At 36.0% G+C, this 19,927-nt stretch overlaps 3 protein-coding genes across 6 annotated transcripts in view; 2 read left to right on the top strand and 1 right to left on the bottom strand.

The window, feature by feature from the left end:
* The first annotated feature begins 4 nt into the window (after window positions 1-4).
* LOC143358853 (uncharacterized) lies at window positions 5-3,127 on the top strand. 2 transcript variants are annotated; one of them, XM_076796341.1, is made up of 3 exons: window positions 5-418; window positions 643-988; window positions 1,063-3,127. In XM_076796341.1, the coding sequence occupies exons 2-3, from the start codon at window positions 686-688 to the stop codon at window positions 3,031-3,033; spliced, it is 2,274 nt and encodes a 757-aa protein (XP_076652456.1). In that variant the 5' UTR covers window positions 5-418; window positions 643-685; the 3' UTR covers window positions 3,034-3,127. The 2 variants fall into 2 exon arrangements, with proteins under 2 accessions (XP_076652456.1, XP_076652457.1); XM_076796342.1 differs by having other exon boundaries at window positions 5-501.
* A 143-nt stretch (window positions 3,128-3,270) lies between these two features.
* On the bottom strand, window positions 3,271-5,757 carry LOC143358858 (uncharacterized). 2 transcript variants are annotated; one of them, XM_076796354.1, is made up of 5 exons: window positions 5,609-5,741; window positions 5,377-5,461; window positions 5,019-5,210; window positions 4,735-4,922; window positions 3,271-4,660 (listed from the first exon to the last, which is right to left on the bottom strand). In XM_076796354.1, the coding sequence occupies exons 2-5, from the start codon at window positions 5,449-5,451 to the stop codon at window positions 4,504-4,506; spliced, it is 612 nt and encodes a 203-aa protein (XP_076652469.1). In that variant the 5' UTR covers window positions 5,452-5,461; window positions 5,609-5,741; the 3' UTR covers window positions 3,271-4,503. The 2 variants fall into 2 exon arrangements, with proteins under 2 accessions (XP_076652469.1, XP_076652468.1); XM_076796353.1 differs by having other exon boundaries at window positions 5,377-5,757.
* Window positions 5,758-7,182: 1,425 nt separating this feature from the next.
* The window catches only part of LOC143359382 (uncharacterized), a 22,128-nt gene continuing 9,383 nt past the window's right edge, over window positions 7,183-19,927 (top strand). Inside the window, exon 1 of one of the 2 annotated variants that reach the window (XM_076797297.1) lies at window positions 7,183-7,347. The gene's annotated coding sequence lies outside the window, so the exon portion shown is untranslated. The remainder of the gene's footprint in view (window positions 7,348-19,927) is intronic. The other variant, XM_076797299.1, reaches the window with a different exon arrangement.

The raw sequence follows: 19,927 nt of genomic DNA, 5'->3' as shown, positions 1-19,927 counted from the left end.
TTAACGAGAGGACATTGTATTAAAGTGAATACTCATGTATACTCGATTTTTCTTTGTATTGACCCATCCAATACTCCGTTTCGCAAGCTCTCTGTATGCCTGGTTTCCCTTCAGATTGCTCTCAACTTTTCTAGTTGGCTCGAGCAGATATGTAGCGAAGCCATTTAAACAAAAGGGTAGAAAAGTGTTAAACTGCTCTTGCGGAACGGTGCGACCGGAAGAAAACGTTTGCGATCAACAATGAGACGAGTAACGTACCTCTTTGTTGTGCGATAAAGCATCACGGGGTTTGTGCGTCGTAAAAACCTCGGCACGCGAGCTTTTTCACCGAAGTTCCGCTTTAATTCGTCTGGGCATCACTGCTGGAAGATTGTCTCAACGTCGTGGCATGTTTTCCCGGTGCTCAAGGGATCCGAAGGTTGAGAACCTCCCATTTTTGCACATTAATCTTGTTTTTTTTTTTGTTGGTTACCCAAAAAATGGAGCAATTTAAAATAAAATGTTTGTATCTTGTATATATAGCTTCACTTTGTGTTGAATATATATTACTGTTGCAATCGACAGCATACTTTGTTGCAAAAGTGCACTTTGCTTCGTAAAGTGTTCTTTCTGTTTCGTTACTTATTTTGCATTGATTTTCAGGAAGCCCGAAGCAGATAGATCACTTCATTACTAACAGCAGGCGATGACAGGATATTTCAATTTACCGATTAACATGGATAGAATATGCAGAATCTGCCTTACAGAGGGTACCAATCTATCCCCTATTTTTACTACGGATCAGGACATGAACGACTTCTCATGTCTTCCACAAAAGATACAGATATGTGGGTCGATCGAGATCCATGAGCAAGATGGTCTACCCTCATTAATTTGTGACATCTGCATTTACAAAGCAAGTGTTGCACATGAGTTCAGGCAACAGTGCCAGCATTCGGATGCTAAGCTGCGAATGTATTATAATAAGCCAGCAAAGTCTACTATTGTGGTAACTTCAATATGTTCTAAAATAGATTCTGTATATATTATTGTGGTACATATATATTTTTAAAAATATTTTAGGACACGTACACTCAGACAGACTTGGAGATAGAGCCAATGTTATCAAAGGAGCAGGAAGTTAGTCAAGACGGCTACTATGTAAAAGAAGAAATGCAGGCAGCAGCTGCCAATCCTCAAGAGTACATACACACTAACTCATATTCGAGAAATGAGTCTGATTTGAGCACTGGTCAGATCGATATACCAAGCGATAAGCTGTTTATATGCTCGATTGGTTTTGAAGGATCCAAGGAGATTGAAAAGGAAGCCTGTATCTCGGAGAACAATTTAGAGACTTCTCTGAGTCAAGAAGACGGTAATGACCTTTCAGAAACCATAGATATTCAGTCCAAGCCAGATGAACATCAAACTATCGACGATTCAAATGTGCAAGAATCTATGGAAAAACAGGATGATGAATTTCTTGGAGAAAGTACACTGAATGAAAATGTTACAGAAGAAGAGAACGTTCCACAAAAGCGTACATCTACTAGAAAATTAAAATCAGTGTCCAACAAAACTTACAGTGAAGATGAAATAGATGATTGTTATTACGATCCAGGCAGTGATGGTCATGATGCTGGGGAGACAAAGTTCAAATGCAAAGTGTGCTCCAAATACTATAGCACGCAAAAGGGCTTGAAAAAACATTCTCTCGTCCACGAAAAGAAATTCAAATGTGATGTCTGTTTGAAAATGTTCTATAAGCAGGAGAATATGGAGACCCATAAAAAGATACATGTGTCGAAACCTCTTGCCTGTAAATTATGCCATGCGTGTTTCTCTAAGCCCCAAAGTTTCGCCCGTCACCTAAAATCGCACACAGAAAAATTGAATAATATGATCAAAGAAATCAACACGGATGAACAAAAAGACAACAAAGAACCGAAGAAGGAAATGAAGATAGAAGAAGATACAGACGATGAGACTGGTATTGTAAATGAAGTCGATGAATTTGAGAATGCACCTGAATTGTACAAATGTGATATTTGTAGTCAGTATTGTTCTACTCTAAAAAATCTGAAAAGACATGCTCTGGTGCATGGAGACAAAAAGTATTCCTGCACTGTCTGCAAGAAATGGTTCTTCAGGCCTGACACGCTTAAAAAGCATGCTGAGAAGCATGGTCACGGATTATTAGACAATTTAGTGGATAACAATAAATTTTTTGACTCTGACGATGACTCCTTTCCTAGTACTACGCAGACCAATAATTTACAAGAGAGTGAAAATGTTAAAAAAGAAGAGAGCGACGAGGATGGGTCTGGGGAATACAAATGCCAACATTGTGATAAAATCATGGCAACAAAGAAGGGTCTCCGGCGTCATGTAGCAATGCATAAACCTAAACCAGAGCCAGTTACGTGTGAAATCTGTAGGAAAGTCTGTGCTAGTCAAGCTCGCCTCGTTCTCCATCAAAGGACACATAAGCCGAAAGAAAAAGTTCCAAGAGAATACCTGTGTCATATCTGTAGTAAAGTGTATCCAAGTAACTCTTCCCTCACCTACCATATGAGAACTCATACTGGTGTGAAGCCACATGTTTGTAAAACCTGCAACAGTGGTTTTACTACCACAACCAGTTTAGCGAACCACATCAGAATTCACACAGGTGACAAACCATTTGTCTGCCATGTCTGCAGTGCAGCATTCGCTGTCAGTTCAGCCTTTAGGCGACACCTGACTAGGCACACCGGTGAAGCAAATTATCTATGTAAAACCTGTGGCAAAGCATTCAAAAGACTTAGCACTCTGAAAGAACATACTTATACGCACTCCGGTGAGAAACCATATGTTTGCAAAACTTGTGGAGCTGCATACAGTCATAGTGGAAGCCTGTTCGCTCATCAAAAGCGTTGCAGAGTTCAGTATGCTGAAGATCCTTTGCAAATGGTTGTCGAAGACCATCGACATAATGTTGCACACCATATTCATGTGAATAATGTACAATCTGCAGTACGCTCACTTGCTGTGATAGGACAAATGTTTTAAGGAAGCGATTCATTTTATCGAAACTGACTTCACTCGTATATATATATATATATATATATATATATATATATATATATATATATATATATATATATATATATAAATATATACATACAAATATATATACATATATATATATATATACTTATGTAAGCACAATACGTTTGCCCTCTAATCATGTTTTCCTCTGACATTTTTTTCTATTATTAATAAACAAAATATTTGAGGTGTTCGAGGTAATTGAGACACCGTGTATATTTATATACATACATACATCTATATAGAAAGTACTTCTCGTAGTATATGATTATAGCATTATTGTAGATATCGTGCACTTTTGTAAATATACAAGCAGCTCCTTTTTTTACAGAGAAATTATTTAAATACTCGTGCATAATTAATCTACCTATCCAGACTAGTGCTTTATTACAACAAAATTTATCTGTGCATGTAACATTTATAATATTTTACAAAGCTAATCAGCAATAATGGTTTTCTAACTTGAATATTATGTATGTATAGAATTTTGTGTACGCTTGACTTGGACACATAGCTATGTATATTTTTGTATATTATTACGCTAAAATAGAAAATCATACATTAGCTTTTTTCTACCTTTTCATTTATTACTGATCAAAGAGTTTATAATGTAATAGTTGCAGGTATTGGTAGTATTATAGTCTAAGTTGTAATTTACATAAGGATCTATATATGTATTTGTACGCATTAATATAGCACCATACGGTTTTAATATTTTAAACATAATTGTCCTCCATATTATGTATTTTTATTATATTTATTTAATATTTTATTTCAGAATGAAAATAAATAAAAATTTTCAAGATCAAAATAGAAAGTAATTTAAAGCACTAGTTTAGACATGTGATTAAAAAATTTGAATTAAAGCATTTGTAATGTAGATGATTAAAAGTAATCTTAAATATCAGTTTTTAGAATATATTACTATGATTTGATTTACAAGTGAAATCACGATTTTAAATAAACGCTTTATTAACGTAACAATTTTTCATATGAAACATGAAATTTAAATAAAAAAACTGATAACATTGATTGATACTTTTATAGGGAAAAACAGAGACTGATTCTTATTTATATAAATGTACGAATAGTGAATAAAAAGTTCATGACTCTTACAATAATAATAATTACCATTTGGTAAGCATGATTAAACATTATTGATATTGTAACTGTTTGTACTGACAATATAAGCATTATTTATTCTTCAATTTTGAATATGTTTCGTGTTTAATACAAATGGTACTTTTATTTTAGAATATAATCAATTTTTTACTACACTACAACTGCTGAATGTAAGTATATGGTTCAATTACTAATCGTAAACATTAAAATACATATCCCAAAATTTTATTACAATCATTCTATTGTAAATCTGTTCCTATAAGTTAATGATGACATTATATCATAATACATGCAGTTACAAAACTTTTATTACTGACGATTCTTTTTAAGTATCTTGTATCTACGCCAAATAGACGATCGTGTTCTCTTTAACACCTGAGCCAAGTCAGAATACTTCTTCTTCTGATCAAGATTCTTATTGTTCTCTAAATGGTCTAAGATCATCTGGTCTTCGTCTGGATGGAACCTTAATTTACGAAAACATAAAATAAATGTATAACACTATACAACTTATGTTACAAAGAATGTTATATATTTTACCTTCTTTGTACACGTTCTGTATACAAATTCCTAAATCTGTGATATACACTGTACAAAGTTCTATTTGGTAACCCATGTGCTAGAAACTGAGCAAACTTCCGTCTCTGTTTTTTACTACGAATGTACGTTTTGTTATCTACCCGTAAAAGCAAGAATGGAATAACCTTCTGTTGATTCCAATTATGCAACTATGTAGACATAATGAAGATTTTTAAACGAACTATACAGGAATTATGGTAGATATATTTTATAAATGTATAAAACAATGGTTTCAATTGGCAAACCTTGCAGAAAGTTTTCCAGTTCCTGTTAATTATTCTATCTTCCGATGGATGGAAGCAGCCTTTTCTAATAGTAGCATACTGTTCGAATTTCTCTATTTCTTCATGTGTTGGGGGACGAGAGCCTGCACGTGTTTCAATTTCATGCTGCGGTAGTACTGGACCATGAAACCGAATTTGTAAATTTCGTAAATACTGTAATAATAATAAAAATTTGCAATTCTTCGAACGCAAAAGCTTTCACTTATGCTTTGCAATAAAATTTAATATTGGAATTTGCAATTATTCGTAGCATAATCTGTATAATGAAGGAATTAATTTTTAATTCAATAATAATACTAAATAATTATTACAAAATTACCTGTGCTTCTTCGTTAGATAGTTTGTTTCTATCCCGTATTCCTTTAGCTAGCAAAGTGACGTCATCGAATTCCATTTTTTAAAAACTCTGTTTTAATTACTTGAATATAAAATAATTAACCTAACTAACCTAACGAACTGTCATTACATAGAACGTAAATTCTAAAAGGTCGTTTAAAAGATTCATTAAAAACGTAAATAAGCAATATTTTTAATTGATTTTATTAACATACCAAGCAATAATCTTAGGTACATAGGTATGTTTGTATGATATGTAATACATTAGTTTGTTTAATATGACTTCCAATTGTTTTTATATTAGTCGCAGCAGTAGTAGCACAGACGAGATATAGGAGAGTAGACTAGCCACCTTATTGGGTTTCGTTGGGTTTCATGTATGTAGTACAATTTAAAATATTGACGTCGCTAAAAAACATGTGGGGATATTAGCGACACACGCCAAAATCCCCTAGGCATGCGCCTAGGGCGATACGAGCGACGAGGTTAGCAGCGCTGATCTCGAACGTGCATTCGATCGTTATCGCCATGCGATACTTCTTCTTCCTCTGATTCTCGAAGCGAACGTTCGCACTTTTGAATAAGCTCGTCTTCTGACTCTTAGACTGTATCTTAGACACTAATATATATCAGTGCTTCAACTACTCTTGTTGAATTCTTGTAGGATAGGCCGCACTGGTGTGCGGGGTTCAGAGTCGTATCTTCATCATTTATCATAGGTATATGGTCTAAAGTTCTCGTGGATCTAGTTACAAGATTTATCGTGCGTCAGAGTAGAGGGCGTAAGAAATCTAGTTGCTGTTAACGATGTCGGTATTTCAGATCGTGAGGCACAAAACCCCAAATGGTGATTGGTCTACTTCTATACATCGTCTGTGCCTCTACCCAAATAGAACACCTAAGTGCTGCCCTCTAGTTTAATTTTTAGCCTGGATCAGAACCTGCATCGTCTTTTAGCCTGAATCGAGGTATACGAGGTATACCTCGTCTGTGATCAGATCTTATATCAACTTTACCTTGGATCAGATCCTACATAATTTTTAGTATAGATCAGAACCTACATCATTTTTAGCAAGGGCCAAGGGATCTTCAATACCTTCTTTGATTTCCCTTGGCTCACCTTCAGAATGTCCTTTCCAAACACAGTTTTTGTTACGGAATACCTGTTCATTCAATGAACACGAGAATGTTTATTTCTGGATTTCGAATTGAAATTTGCTCCGTTTAAACCGGGTGAGAGCACCCAAACATCCTCCATAAAGTCCATATAGTCCATATAGTTCCTATTATAAATATAAAAAATAATCATTAGTGAGAATCGAGTATCTTGTATTAAATGATCATGAATCAAAATTTCTCTGATATGCTTTAAAAGTTACTCTGTATCTACTAGCCATTTTTACGAAAGAAATGTGGTGGTAAGATAAAATCGAAGAACATACATATGTGAACAAACAATTTTTACATGAAACCAAATTCTATTGATTCGAAAAGACACAAGTCGCATTATGTTTTCAAAAGAATGCTACCAGTGATTTTCAAGTTGTACCACCTGCTTCGAAAATGATTGTGAAGAACAAACAAACAAACAATTTGTATAAAAGACTGGTAGCTGTATAGAGATGGTCAAGTCTGTAACTACATCATGAAGGACCTAGTACCAAACGGCTCTGAGGATTTTTCCGTCGTCTTTGTGAGATCGCGGTTGCAGATCCTGGACCAGCGTCGTCGCGGCGGTTCATGGTTCCCCATTTCCTCGACGGATAAAGTGAAAGCCATGATCGAGGCTAGAATGTAAAGAAGTCGACGAGCTGAGAGAGGGAAACCACTTTGCCGTCCAGTTACTCCAAGGCAAGCTAAAAGGAATGTTGAACGCTGTGTATCGCGAAATCGTTGAGTCCTGAGCATCTCTAGTCATCCGTCGCAGAACAACATTGTCAACGAAGCGTCAATGGTGAGTCGATCTTCTCCCCTAACCGTTCGCCATCTTGAAATTAATTCATCGCGTGCCACCCTTTAACCACCCCCAATATCATTGTTCTAGACAAGAATGCAATTTGGAACAATTGGTCACAATTTCTGTAATTAGGAACACCTTGAGTACTATTTTTGTAACCGGGACCAACTGTTCATTATTTTTCACTATTGGGACCAATGGGCCACTAATTTTGCAATCGGGACCAACTGCACACTATTTTTGCAGTTGGAAGCACTATGATCACGATTTTTGCAATTCGAAACGTTTTGACCATTAACTTGGGACCAATTGTTCACCGTTTTTGAAATTGGAACCAATTGTTCATAATTTTAACAAAGTGGGGCCAATTGTTCTATATTTTGGCATTCGAGGGCACTATGATCTTAATGTTTGTAACCGGGACCACTTTAAGTTTTTAAATTGGATCCAATTATTCACAATTTTTGTAATTGGGACTTTTCACAACTTTAGTAACCTCGTGCTAATTTTTCACTATTTTTGTAATTGGAGAATACTATGATTAGAACTTTTACAATGAAGACCAATTGTTCACATTGTTTGAAATTAAGACCTTTTTGGTTATCATTTTTACATTTGAGATCATTTTATGTCAAAGTATTAAACAGACATTCACATAAACATAGAAATTAAAAAATGCATTGGTTCAGAGAGGGTGCAAGATTGTAGTAAATGTGAAAACAAGAGACTGAGAAATTATAGTTACCACAAAAAGTTATAAAATTGTGCTCATGAGTGTTGAATAAACATTAAAAGAGAATTTAAAAAAAAATCATTGTACAAAGAAATAAGCAAAAATTGATAAAAAATTGTTAATCGACAATAAAGGATTACTGAAGTAATGCATGGAGCAAGTGTGAATTCGATTAAGCAGCTTTACATAACTTTAGAGAGGCAACGTTGATTATAAAATAATTCTTCCGCAACAGGAAACGTAGTATTGGAAATTTCTACTGTATTGCTATCTTTTTCTGCTATTAATTTTCAAACTGCAACATACAGAAAAAAAATTTCAAACAGAATTGAATACCATAACAGGTGCAACAAACCTGCCGAAACAAAGTTTGAAGAACATTAAATAGAAAATTTTGTTGAGTTCGTTCATTTTTATTTCTACATTTCATTACTTCTATTCTACTCAGGCAACAACTTTTACTTTCAAGAACTCCCCTCTATTTGTTCTCATCGGAATCTCAAGTTCTAGTTGATCGATTCATTTGAAATTTTTCCAAGATCTTCAGCACGTAGCCTGTTATCGCACGAACTAAACATTTTTCAATTCGTCGGTTTTTTTTAAATTTTTTTAACGAGCTAAAAGTGGAAAAATGTCCAAAAAATCAGTAACTTGTTTTTGGTTCAGATCATAACCACATTCATACTGATTAAGATACCTCAGTTTGTTAGTTTCGATCAGCAGAAGTACTCCATAAAAAAATATATAACTCCTGGAATTTTTATTATTTTTATCTTAAAGAAATCACACGCGTTCTTCAAATGCCAGTAAATATGTGCGCTAAATCCTAACGCAAAAACTTCAATAGTTTTTCCGAAAAAAATTCCTAAAACTTGTTGAAAAATAACCACGAAAACCAAGATACCCCCTCAATAGTTCACTAATAGTTCCCATACTTTGTAAAAAAATCTATAACTCGTGAAATTCGGATTGTTTCTGTTAAAAGAAAAGGATGTAGGTATTTCAAATGTTTGTGCAAAATCCCAACTGAAACAGTTCAATAGTTTTTCGGAAAAAAATTCGTTGAGATTGTTGAAAGAAAACGACCTCGAATACCGGACTACCCCCTTTAAGGTAACTTTTCACGGGAGAAATGTTTCGGTCTCGTAATTCGTTACCGGTTCGCCCGTTGCCGGATTTGAATACGAAAATCAGGAACACATAGGCTACCGGCTGCGGAAAGTGTATCTCGCCGCTTGCATCCACGGTGCTCGACGAAAACCAAGTGAAAGTACGTCACCGTTCGCGTGAACGTGTGCTCGGCCCGGCCAGCACGTGCTCACGTTCTTTTTTTATAATTGGGGCATCGTTTACATCGCGTTACGTTAACGCCGCGCCGCGAAGTGAAACCGAGAGTCCCGGGTTTAGTCGAAATTAGTATTATACGAACGCTTTTTGCCAATTAACATTTCCATTATTCCGCTCACCACGGCCGAGCCATGGTTTTTGCTTCGTGCGATCTCGTTTTGCGAAATCCATCTCGGGGAATGTAAACAACATTTAGAACTGCTGGGACCATAATTAAGAGAACACTATAACGGGCCTAAGAATACCTGACAATGATTAATTAAATCCAGGGGTAATTGATTGGACCTAGAAACAATTGATTAAATCCAGGAGAAATTGATTGGACCTAGAAATAATTTGATTATACTTGGAAATTATTGTATTCTTTATCATCGATAGAAAATCTGTAATTGTCAACAAGAATTTAGACAAGGTTGAAGTCGCAAGTAGCGTGTTGTACACGCGATTCCATTAACCTTAGTGACTCCATTAACCATAAGTTCAAGTTTCTACGGTCTTCTGCAATCGAAGGAACACTCACCCTATCCTGCGTATTTCTCTGCGAGTGATCGCTCCGTGACGCATTTCCCTATCTGAAAAGTCGGTCGCATTAAACAACGCGTGACAATGAGAAACCGTTTCCTTTCCCCGCGGACGAAAAGCGATCGGCAGCCGACGCGCTCGAGCGGGTTTTCATTCGAGGGCACCGGTGATTGATCGGCAGATCGACATTCCTCCGGATCGTTTGCTTTCTAAGCGGCCCGTGTCACGTGCGCCGGATATTTCTGCGCGAACACGTGCAGCAGCGTTACACGCTCGCTCGTGACTACACACGGCCCGTCATTTACATGTTTCTAACGCAAGGACTGCGTGCAAAACGCTCGCCTGCTCCCTTTGGCCTGCGTCCCACGCGGCTTAATTTATGTAACAGATTTTCACGGCGCAAGCTGACCAGTAAATTATCTAATCTTGCGTGTCCGCAAGTTATCAGCGGCCAACTGGAAAAAGTCCTGGGTCGGTGCTCGCGTCGCTCGTGTCGTTGCACTTGAGAAATTATGGGCATACCTGATTATGGTTGTCGGTGGGACAGACGTGTTTCATAGTCTCCTTGTAACTTGTCCAAACTGCAACTCCGTGTCTCAATTCATTATCGAGATACGCGCGTTAATTAATCGAGACATCGCTCTGGGTCAGAGGATGCGTGACCTATTTTGTAGAATATCTCAGGAACTAGTAGAGGTAGAAAACAGTAGTAAAGACGAAAAGAGATTGTATCTTTCAGGAGAATACAGTGATGTAGGAGAAATTTTTAAAAATTAATGAATATTCGACTGAATTGCTAGGGACATCAGCCTAAGTTAGGGGATGCGTGACCTATTTTGTGGAATATCTCAGGAATTAGTAGAGCTAGAAAAAAGTAGTGAAGACGAAAAGAGATTGTATGTTTTAGGAGAATGTAAGGATATAAATAACATTTATGAAGATTAATGTATGGCCCAGATACAGGCTTTTTTTTGTGAAAACTGGTAGCTGAGTTCACCGGAGCTGGTATTTCTAGGCTTAAAATTAGAATCGTAATTACAATTATAAATGGGAAGTGATTATAATGACACCTAAACGACCAGCGAGGTTTAATGAGCTAGCATTACCGGATTAAAAATACTGAAACCAGACTCGACGTTGCGAAATGTCGCGGGTAACGCCGTTTCAAAACAGCTAACTTCTTTCGCTTGCTCGACGCTGAATCAGACGGTAGAAAAAGGATTGTGGATAAGAAGTACGTTCGTTTTCACTCCGGTTTGCTTCGAGTATATGCCGGATCTAATTAAGTTGATCGATTTACCTAATATGTAGCCTTTTGGCGAAACACAAAATAAATATTAGATACAATACAGTGTTGTTTGTAGACTGCGAATGTCACGCTTTTATGGTCAAAATGAATGAAACATAAAATTGTGAAGATAGAAGAATTTCCGAATATTTTACACTATTTTTTATCTATCAAAATACATTCATAGACAATTTTTACTTCCGACAATTGACTTTGGAAATTTTTATTTTGCATCTAGTTCCCGGTCTAGTTATTTGCTTTTTGAATGGCAGATCTTTTCAAGGATCAAACAGTTAATTACGAATTTAAATTAATGAGGAAGAACTCAGTGCTTGGACGATGATTTTGAGTCAAAATAGACCCAGGCACTGTTAGAAGGTTCAATTTTATATTTTGTTGGAGAGACGTCAAGATAAGTAGAGTATGAAAGGTGGACCAAAAATTGCATTGCGTACCGAGGACTCAATTTAATAGCGTGGAACCACATGGAATACAGAATGAGTTATCTAATGGGCAAATGTGAACTGGCTCTTGACAATTGGAAGATTCACGGGGATTGTTCTCGCGACAATGGCGCGCCGTGGGAACCGCTTTCAAAGATCGACAGACTTACGAGATAACGTGGCGACTTCCTAATGTGAGAATTCGTGTTTCAGATATTATCGTACATAAATCAAGGTACAATTCAACAATTGAATTGTCAACCGTACAGTCCACTCACAATTTCCATTCGAAAAGATTCCTTTACTTCGAATTTGCAACTGTTTACTTCCTTTTCCATTTTTGTAAAAATATAGCAAAAATAATATTAAATCAAATGCAAACCGCTAAAAATATTTAAAGAATTTGGGAATACTGTTGTATTATTTTCAACTTTATTAAAATCCTTCGAGGTAAAGGTAAACAAATTGTATTGATGTTTTCCTGGTATAAATGCACAAAGACTCGCACTCTGAATACACCAATGCACCAGAAATTGTCTCGTGACGTCGATTGTTCATGCAGAATTATGGCCGGAGGAGAATAACATGCTCTCAAGTATGCACGCGTGTGCCCTTGGTCCGCTGAAAAATTTCACGCAACAAAACAACAACCAGGATAGTTTAACCGGCCATGATTTCCGACCTTGCTGACGCACACTCTCGTATCATATCAGACAGACAATCTGATATTAACAAATTAATTATCTAAAATCTAAAAAATAGTAGTTTTAATTGATTATTCTACCGAATAAAATGATGTAGTTTAATATTGCATTATTGTTACGGAAACATGTCACATAAAAATATACATGAAACATGAAACAAAAATATACCTAAAACATAAAAATTTATATTCCGTGTCAGGACCCATACTTTTAAAAGTTATGCACTTGTTACTCACTTGACCCTGCATAAAAGATTTCAAATAAATATTTATCCATAAGTAATACTGTGATTTATATGTAGTTTCCTATCAAATCAACAAAGTAAAGGCTGCATAGCATTGTTATTTTTTTTTTTTTAAATACAAGGGTGAATCAAACGTTGATTGCGATCGATGGTATAGCAACACAGAGTCACTATCTCCAGTTAACCTTTTCCTCACGACTATAGAAGACGTTACTAGTTACTATGCATGGGAAAGTGCTTTCCTAAGGATTCTCACAAAAGCAGAACGCAGTTTGACCGCAACCATAAGACGTATTACGGGGTTCCGTGAAATTCTAACTCGATTGATCAATCATAATTATTCAGAGACATCGTGCACACCTAAATGTTGGACAGAGATCAATATAGTAGCCTCGAGATAAGCAACCTGGTCAAACAATACATTGGGAACACAATTTTTCTCAAGACCGTTCATAATTTCTCGCGTATATGCACACGATTGATAAATATTACCATTCATCTACAGCGTGACCTTCAAACGACCTTGGACTTGGACTTGACGATTTTTAAATCATTGCATCTGTAGATTATGCACAATGATTTGAACGTTTGCTGCGACATAAACGACACCTTTCCATCAATATTCAACTACACAAAAATTTGTTATTATTGATCTTGTAATTAGCAACTTGTCTGATTTTCTATCAATTTCGGAAATTCTTTTCATATTTATCACCGTTTTTATCTAATTTTTTATTTTGCAAGTAGAATTTAAAATCAATTACTGCACATTCATGCAACCAGCATGACCTTCGAATGACCTTGGACCCTAAATCCTGTACATTATGCTAAAACACAATGTTTAATTGAATGTCTTGAATCCCAAATGTAATAGACACTTGTTGCAACAGAATCAAGAAACCTATTTAATTACAAAATAATTGTTTATCAATGATTTTCCAACTGACAAGCCAAAATCCCAGTTTTCACGATCTTCTGACTATTCTCTTCACATTTTCATTGAAATATTCATCTATTGAATAAAGTAACCGCGTAGCCTAATTGAGTGACTCAAAGCAGCTATAGGGCAAACAGAATTTGTCCAATCAATAAGAAATTAATTAATCAGGCATGAAGAGAGGCTGGAGATGTTCGCAGGGAAAGAAAGTGACAGTCGGTGAAATTCGTCTCGAAACGAAATGAAGAAAGGAGAACACAGCGGGCGTAGGAACCGGTCGATGGTCAACCGAATGACCATGATCTTGGATCTTGCCCAGAAATCCCGTTCCCCATTGATGACCGGTTTCACCGTGCTCGAGGAAGTGACGGTGTACGCAATTATGTGTGACCGTGAGTCGAGTTTTTGAGACACGCGGAATGTCGAACCTTATATCTCGCGCTCTTTGAATTAAGTATGGTCTTCGATCGGCGAAAAGTTCGATAGCCTAATGGATCATTTAGAAACACTAATTTCGTACTTTTCCGCTCATGGTAAACATGGCGTTTTAATGGCGCAATCGTGTTATGGGACTTCAATCGATAATACTTTAATCTGACCACCGATCTCAGGAATAAATGGTGGTTATTTGTAAATATTTGGTAGAATTTTTGGAAACACTAATTTCGCTCTTTTGCGCTCAAGCTAAAAGTAGCTGAAGCTCAAGCTTTGTTGCACAAACATAAGCTAAATATGTATTTCTTCTTTTAACAATTTTAACTAGTCGAAAATAATATAACTATAATATATGTTCATAGATTTGTATTACATGCATTCGCTTCTGTCATGAATGCATAAAATCTGCAGTCTGCTAATTATTATTATAAATGTTTCACTGCTTGGAAAAACGAGAAGCGAGTTGAAAAATTGAGAGAAGTGGGTTGATTTGAAAGCGATCTTGCCTCGGAGATGTATTTCGTAGAAAGTGCCAGCGGTTTATGCGGTTTGCCATAACTGCCTCCAGACGCTGAGAAAATGGCGGATAAATTTGTAATTTATAGTGGAAATTCGGAGTCGTTTCGAACAATTGTTAATAATTAATTAGATCCTTATGAACATTATTCTAAAATGTTACTGGGAAATGCATAGAGGTTTGTACTACCTTTCTCTATTGCAAAAGTGCAGTAATTGATAACTGAAATTAATAAAAATAAAATAACTATACATTATAGATCTATGTTATGATTGTAAATTGTCGTTGGAAAAATGCTACTGAAAGATGACGTTGTGTCTTAGAAATAATATGATGGGTGAGTAATTATTTTGAAAATTGTTAATAATTCATTCGGAATTAAATCCGATTAAAATTGTAAATGGAGATAGCGGGAACATGGTTTAGCCGCCATTGCGAACGTTCGTGTTTGTCACGTGACCATCGGCAAGTGAATTTCCCGGAAGCGATTCATCATTTCGTCGCGATTTCGATAAAATTCGTATAGTAATTCATTGAACAGGAGATTCCGCATAATCAAGTGAACACGAGATTCCTGTGTCAATCGTTGACAGGTCGTTGCCGCCTCTTTGAAGGTCGCTGGTACGACCCGGACGTATCTTGCAATATGGCGAACGATGGAAGAGAAACGATCGAGTTTCTCAAACACATCCCTCGTAAATAAGATGGGGAAAGTGCAAACATGATGTTTTATTATATTTGCAGTCCTGTAAATGCAAAAAACATAAATGATTAAATAATTAAATATGCAGGGGAATCGTAGGAAATCCTACGCCCTAGAATCTAAGTAGTCCTAGGTGGTCCTGGGTAGTTATAGATTTCAGAACTTAAATAGTTTCAGACAGTACTAGGAACTATGGTTACATAGAACATAGAACTGATTACATAGAACTGTGGTTTAGGTCTAGGTGATTCTGGATTGCCTTCGATCCCAGAGTCTAGGGTCCTAAGTAGTTCTATGATTTAAAGTTTAAGTTGTCCTGAACAGTCTAAGATCCTCGAGGCAAACTGATCTCAAAGTCTATGTGATCAAAGAGTCTGAACGGTTCTAAGTGGTCCTGGGACCTAGAGACTACATAACCCCTAGAGTCTAGGTACTCCCAGAGAGTCCTAGACCTTAGATGATCCTAAAGTCTACCTGATCATATATTCGAGGTGGTTAGGAATCCTAGATCCTGAAATCTAGAGGATCCCAAAGTGTAGATAACCCTAGATTCTACGACCTAAAATTTAGTGTTTAGTGTCTAAGTAGGACTCGTATCCTAGCGTCTGAATAGTCATAAGTCCTATAGTGTATGACTGTATAATTTATGATTGTACAATCTACGACCTAGAGTTTAAATAATATCAGAATGGTGCCAGGTCCTAGAATCTAGATCAGTGATGGGCACGGTAGGGGCCCCTCAAACGCCTGCTTCTCCCACCAACCTCTCTTTGCCTCGGGTCTTCGTTGCTCCATGGTAACGGCGCTTACTGGAGGGGGAAAGTGGGCGCTATGGTGGGGGGACGGTCTTGTGTCAGTTGAGACAAAAATGGCCATCCCTGATCTAGATGACCTTAGAGTATATGGCCTAGCGTCTACTGAATATTCTCTACTCCACATTTTAGAAAATTGTGGGTTAACAATCCCACCCTCTCTACAGATTACAACAATACTATTCCCGTTGAATTCACGCGGAAAGTTTCACGCAATCGACATAAATCCAGGCTCCACGTTGCTCCGGGGAAATATGTGAACGCCTTGGGACACCCGTTCACTTTTTCTCTATGAGCCGCGCTAGTCTTGCGCCAAACGAGGAAATGCAGGACATAAGACCGATCGGAACGAGGCTCTAGCCTGTTTCGTCGAAATTCTTGCTCCGTGCCCGCTCAATTTTATGAACTTCCACTACTTTCTCGCTGCACGAAAGCGAATTCTCCTCAACGAAATTTCAATAGAAAAACCGCGTTTTTGCCATTGGATACGCCACGGTTTCCTGACCTATTTTGGCGCAAAACTAGAATAAACTATCCCGGCTAGTGTTCAGTTTGTTTGAACAAAAATGTCCGATCTATTGGAATATTGAAAACTGAGATTAAAGACGCCATTTTCTCGAATAAAGAATCCTAGACTTTCTCAACATCCATGCAGAAAAATTATGACCTAACTAACCTAATTATGACCCATTAGTAGACTACGTTTATCATGCAAAATAAAAATTGTCTGCATTAATTGCAAGACGCAAAAGCTATGTGCACATTTATTTATTTTCTTAGTAACGTTGATAAGTCGAGAATAATATCTTTAAAATCTTTGAATATTTTCATTGTTTAGCACTTGATTAGACCGTTTTCGTCATAAATGCGTAAAATCCGCAATCTAATTATTAGTATTTTATTTCAGTATTAATTGAACTTGTATATAAAATTGCAAAAATATGTTAGAGAACAGAAAGGTTGTTTTTGATGATCGATAACGCACGGATCGTTTTTCGATGACGATTCCAGGACCGTTATCGTGGATTCCTGCTTAAAATTCCAGATGCGAACGAATGGCGAGGCTCGAATAATGAGATTCATCCGAAATAATCCTTTCGATCATTCGCGAGGCGAGAAGTCGAAGTTGGCGAATGTCATTAATGAAAATTGGACGAATAAATGATTGTCACCGTTCCACAAAATTATGCGAAACATGGACATCTCCATTGAATGTCCGTAGAATTTATTAGCATGATTCGGAGCCAGGCGTTTGCATATTTCATGGCGTGACCATTTCTCTGACTATTTTTGGTAGATACGTCATAGTAATTTTTTTGTAATTGATATTTTTGCGTCTTCTTATTTGTTTTTAATAAATTGTCAAAAATATTACCATTCGTATTAAAGTAATTTTTCAGCGATTTTATGAGAGGCAGCTGAAATAATTTTTATTTCAGTAATGGTGTGAGGGCAGAAGTTCTTGTATGTCGGTTTGTGGATAACTATTACGGGTTTTCGCAGCAAACATTTTTAAAAATAGAAAATGATCGACGCGTTTGAGCATTTCGTTTCACAAACGTCGAACGGCGTGTTAATATTCAGCCACCGTGTGCATGCAACATTAAGTTAACGTTTCTTTGAACGTGTTCTACTTGAGCATGCGGTGTTATGGTTGTGTGGGGTTGTAATTGTGAGGCCACTCCTTCTCGCAGACGTTGCGGAATGGTTAACTTTGCTTATGGTAGTCCTTGGAGCATGACACGGGGGATTTTGGTCTTTGAACTATTCTTTATCGTTGCAATAATAAAATTCTATTATATAGTACTAATGATTACAGTTGCTTGATTGTACTAACGATTAGAGTTGGTGCAATTTAAAACTGTCGAAAATTATGACAATTTGAGAATGTCAATATATTGTCTCTACGCCATTAAGATTGCTAAAAAAGAAAAAAAAATTCTATATGGTTACTGTTCCTTGCAATTAATGCTAATAATTTTTATCTTGCATAAAGATCCACAGTTTTGAATTTAATTAAATGATGTTAATCCCAATGCTTTATTGCAAAAATATTAAAGCAAAGGATAATTGTATGAATTTTATTGTTTTTTTTTTTGTATTATATAATATGATTCAATATTATATTATTATATTAAATATACTTTACAATATTAAAATATACTTTAAATAATAATACAGATAATATTAAATATAAATATTAATATTTCATAAAAGTGCATGTACAAAATATCAATATAAATATTGCATAAATAGATATTTAATATTGTTAATATTTGTAAAATAAAATATACTTCAATATTTTTACTATTATTCAACTTCGACAATGTAAGAATAATAAAGGAATTTCTGTAGGCAAAAATGATAGTGATTTTCGCATTACTGGAGCGTTCCACGATGGAAGCACGCGAATCAAGGATTGCTCGCACTTTTAACTGCAGGTGAGCAGATTATGCGAACACCTTGGTGCAATATCTTGGGAGAATACTAGTGAAAGGGACGGGTTATGAACTCGTGGCGCACTTCTGCCTGCAGTATTTTATTCACCTTCATAAACCTATTTCTAATTAAATTGAATCTAATTAAATACCATAAACTTAACGAAATCCACATTTAAATTTACTACTAAAGTAAATTAAAACTAAAGTTAAATAAAGATAAATCAAATAAGTAAAATCTAAATATTGTACAACAAATTTAATTTGATTAAATGCTAAATGAACTGCACGTATCTGTAAAAATTGTTTCTCATGCTTAAAGTAAATATAGTGAAATTCACCTTCCGAAACCGCAATAATTATGTTCGCGGTTCCCTGTGTATAGTGAGCAAATACTTTTGCGTAACGCAAACACAGTAATAGCGTCTCGATGCACGGAGAATTTGCGATTACGAAATTCAAGGACGTGTTGTGACAGCACAATTTCGATGACGAATTTTTTAAAAATAGTACGACGTATTTTCGCGGTGAAAATTGCATTTACATTGTTTTCGACGGCGGGACGCTATTCCTGGTCGCGAAAACACGCGATTCACTCGCACGATGCATGAATGGCGACTGCGCGGATCACGATCTCATCTCGCGTGCGTGTACCGTTAAGAAGCCAACGAAATTATTGCATAACAATGGCGTTGGTAATCGGTTAGCGCGAAACAATAGTAAAAGGCGATACCGTTCCACGGTGGATGCCTAACAGCCATGACAGGAATTCGTAATTTTTAGATCGACTCGACGAGCTTCGAGCGATATCGATCACGATTTTTTTTTCCAGTTAAGACTATCATTTTTCGAAAACACGAATTTTCGTAAGGCCATTAAAGTTTGAATTATTTGTGTAATAATACATTTTTAGTTATTTGTGTAGTATTTTATTTGAAACCATTTTTGCAATTATTTCGTTTCAGGTTACTTGTATAATAATCAATTTTCAATTGATTGCGGAATATTTTTAATTACCCATTCTATTTTTCATTGTTTCTGTGATAGTCAATTTTTAGTTATTTTCGTAACATTTCATTTTACACTACTAATGTAATATTTCGGTTTAAATTACTTGCTTGATATAATGTGTAATTTTCAATTATTTATAAAATTGAAAATATGCGTGACAGTTAACTTATTTTGAAAATTTGAATTTCGTAGCCTTGGGTAACTTGTTCCACTTATCAGTTCGAATAATCGAGGTTCTGCTAAATCACGAATTAAACGAGTAAATGTGATTCAAAATGTGCCATGTATGCCATGTTGTTACCTCAACCTGGAAAATGTGACGAATATGTATGTCGGTAAATGTTGCTTCAAGTATGAATGATAATTTAACGGTTTTTGATTATTTAAACTTTGCAGCCTTGAATAACGCGGTCGACAGCGTTTTTATAAATGTGTACACGATT

The sequence above is a fragment of the Halictus rubicundus genome, chromosome 11, assembly GCF_050948215.1.
Source record: "Halictus rubicundus isolate RS-2024b chromosome 11, iyHalRubi1_principal, whole genome shotgun sequence".
Taxonomy (NCBI): Eukaryota; Metazoa; Arthropoda; class Insecta; order Hymenoptera; family Halictidae; genus Halictus; species Halictus rubicundus.
This window is presented reverse-complemented; position numbering and strand designations above follow the sequence as displayed.

What these genes read in the sequence shown, in the direction of transcription:
- LOC143358853 (XM_076796341.1), top strand. Translation starts at nt 686, where the DNA reads ATGACAGGATATTTCAATTTACCGATTAACATGGATAGAATATGCAGA. An exon ending in CAGCAAAGTCTACTATTGTG is followed by an intron (nt 989 to 1,062) that starts GTAACTTCAATA and finishes AAAATATTTTAG; the next exon opens with GACACGTACACTCAGACAGA.
- LOC143358858 (XM_076796353.1), bottom strand. Translation starts at nt 5,451, where the DNA reads ATGGAATTCGATGACGTCACTTTGCTAGCTAAAGGAATACGGGATAGA. An exon ending in TATCTAACGAAGAAGCACAG is followed by an intron (nt 5,211 to 5,376) that starts GTAATTTTGTAA and finishes TTATTATTACAG; the next exon opens with TATTTACGAAATTTACAAAT. An exon ending in ACTGGAAAACTTTCTGCAAG is followed by an intron (nt 4,923 to 5,018) that starts GTTTGCCAATTG and finishes ATGTCTACATAG; the next exon opens with TTGCATAATTGGAATCAACA.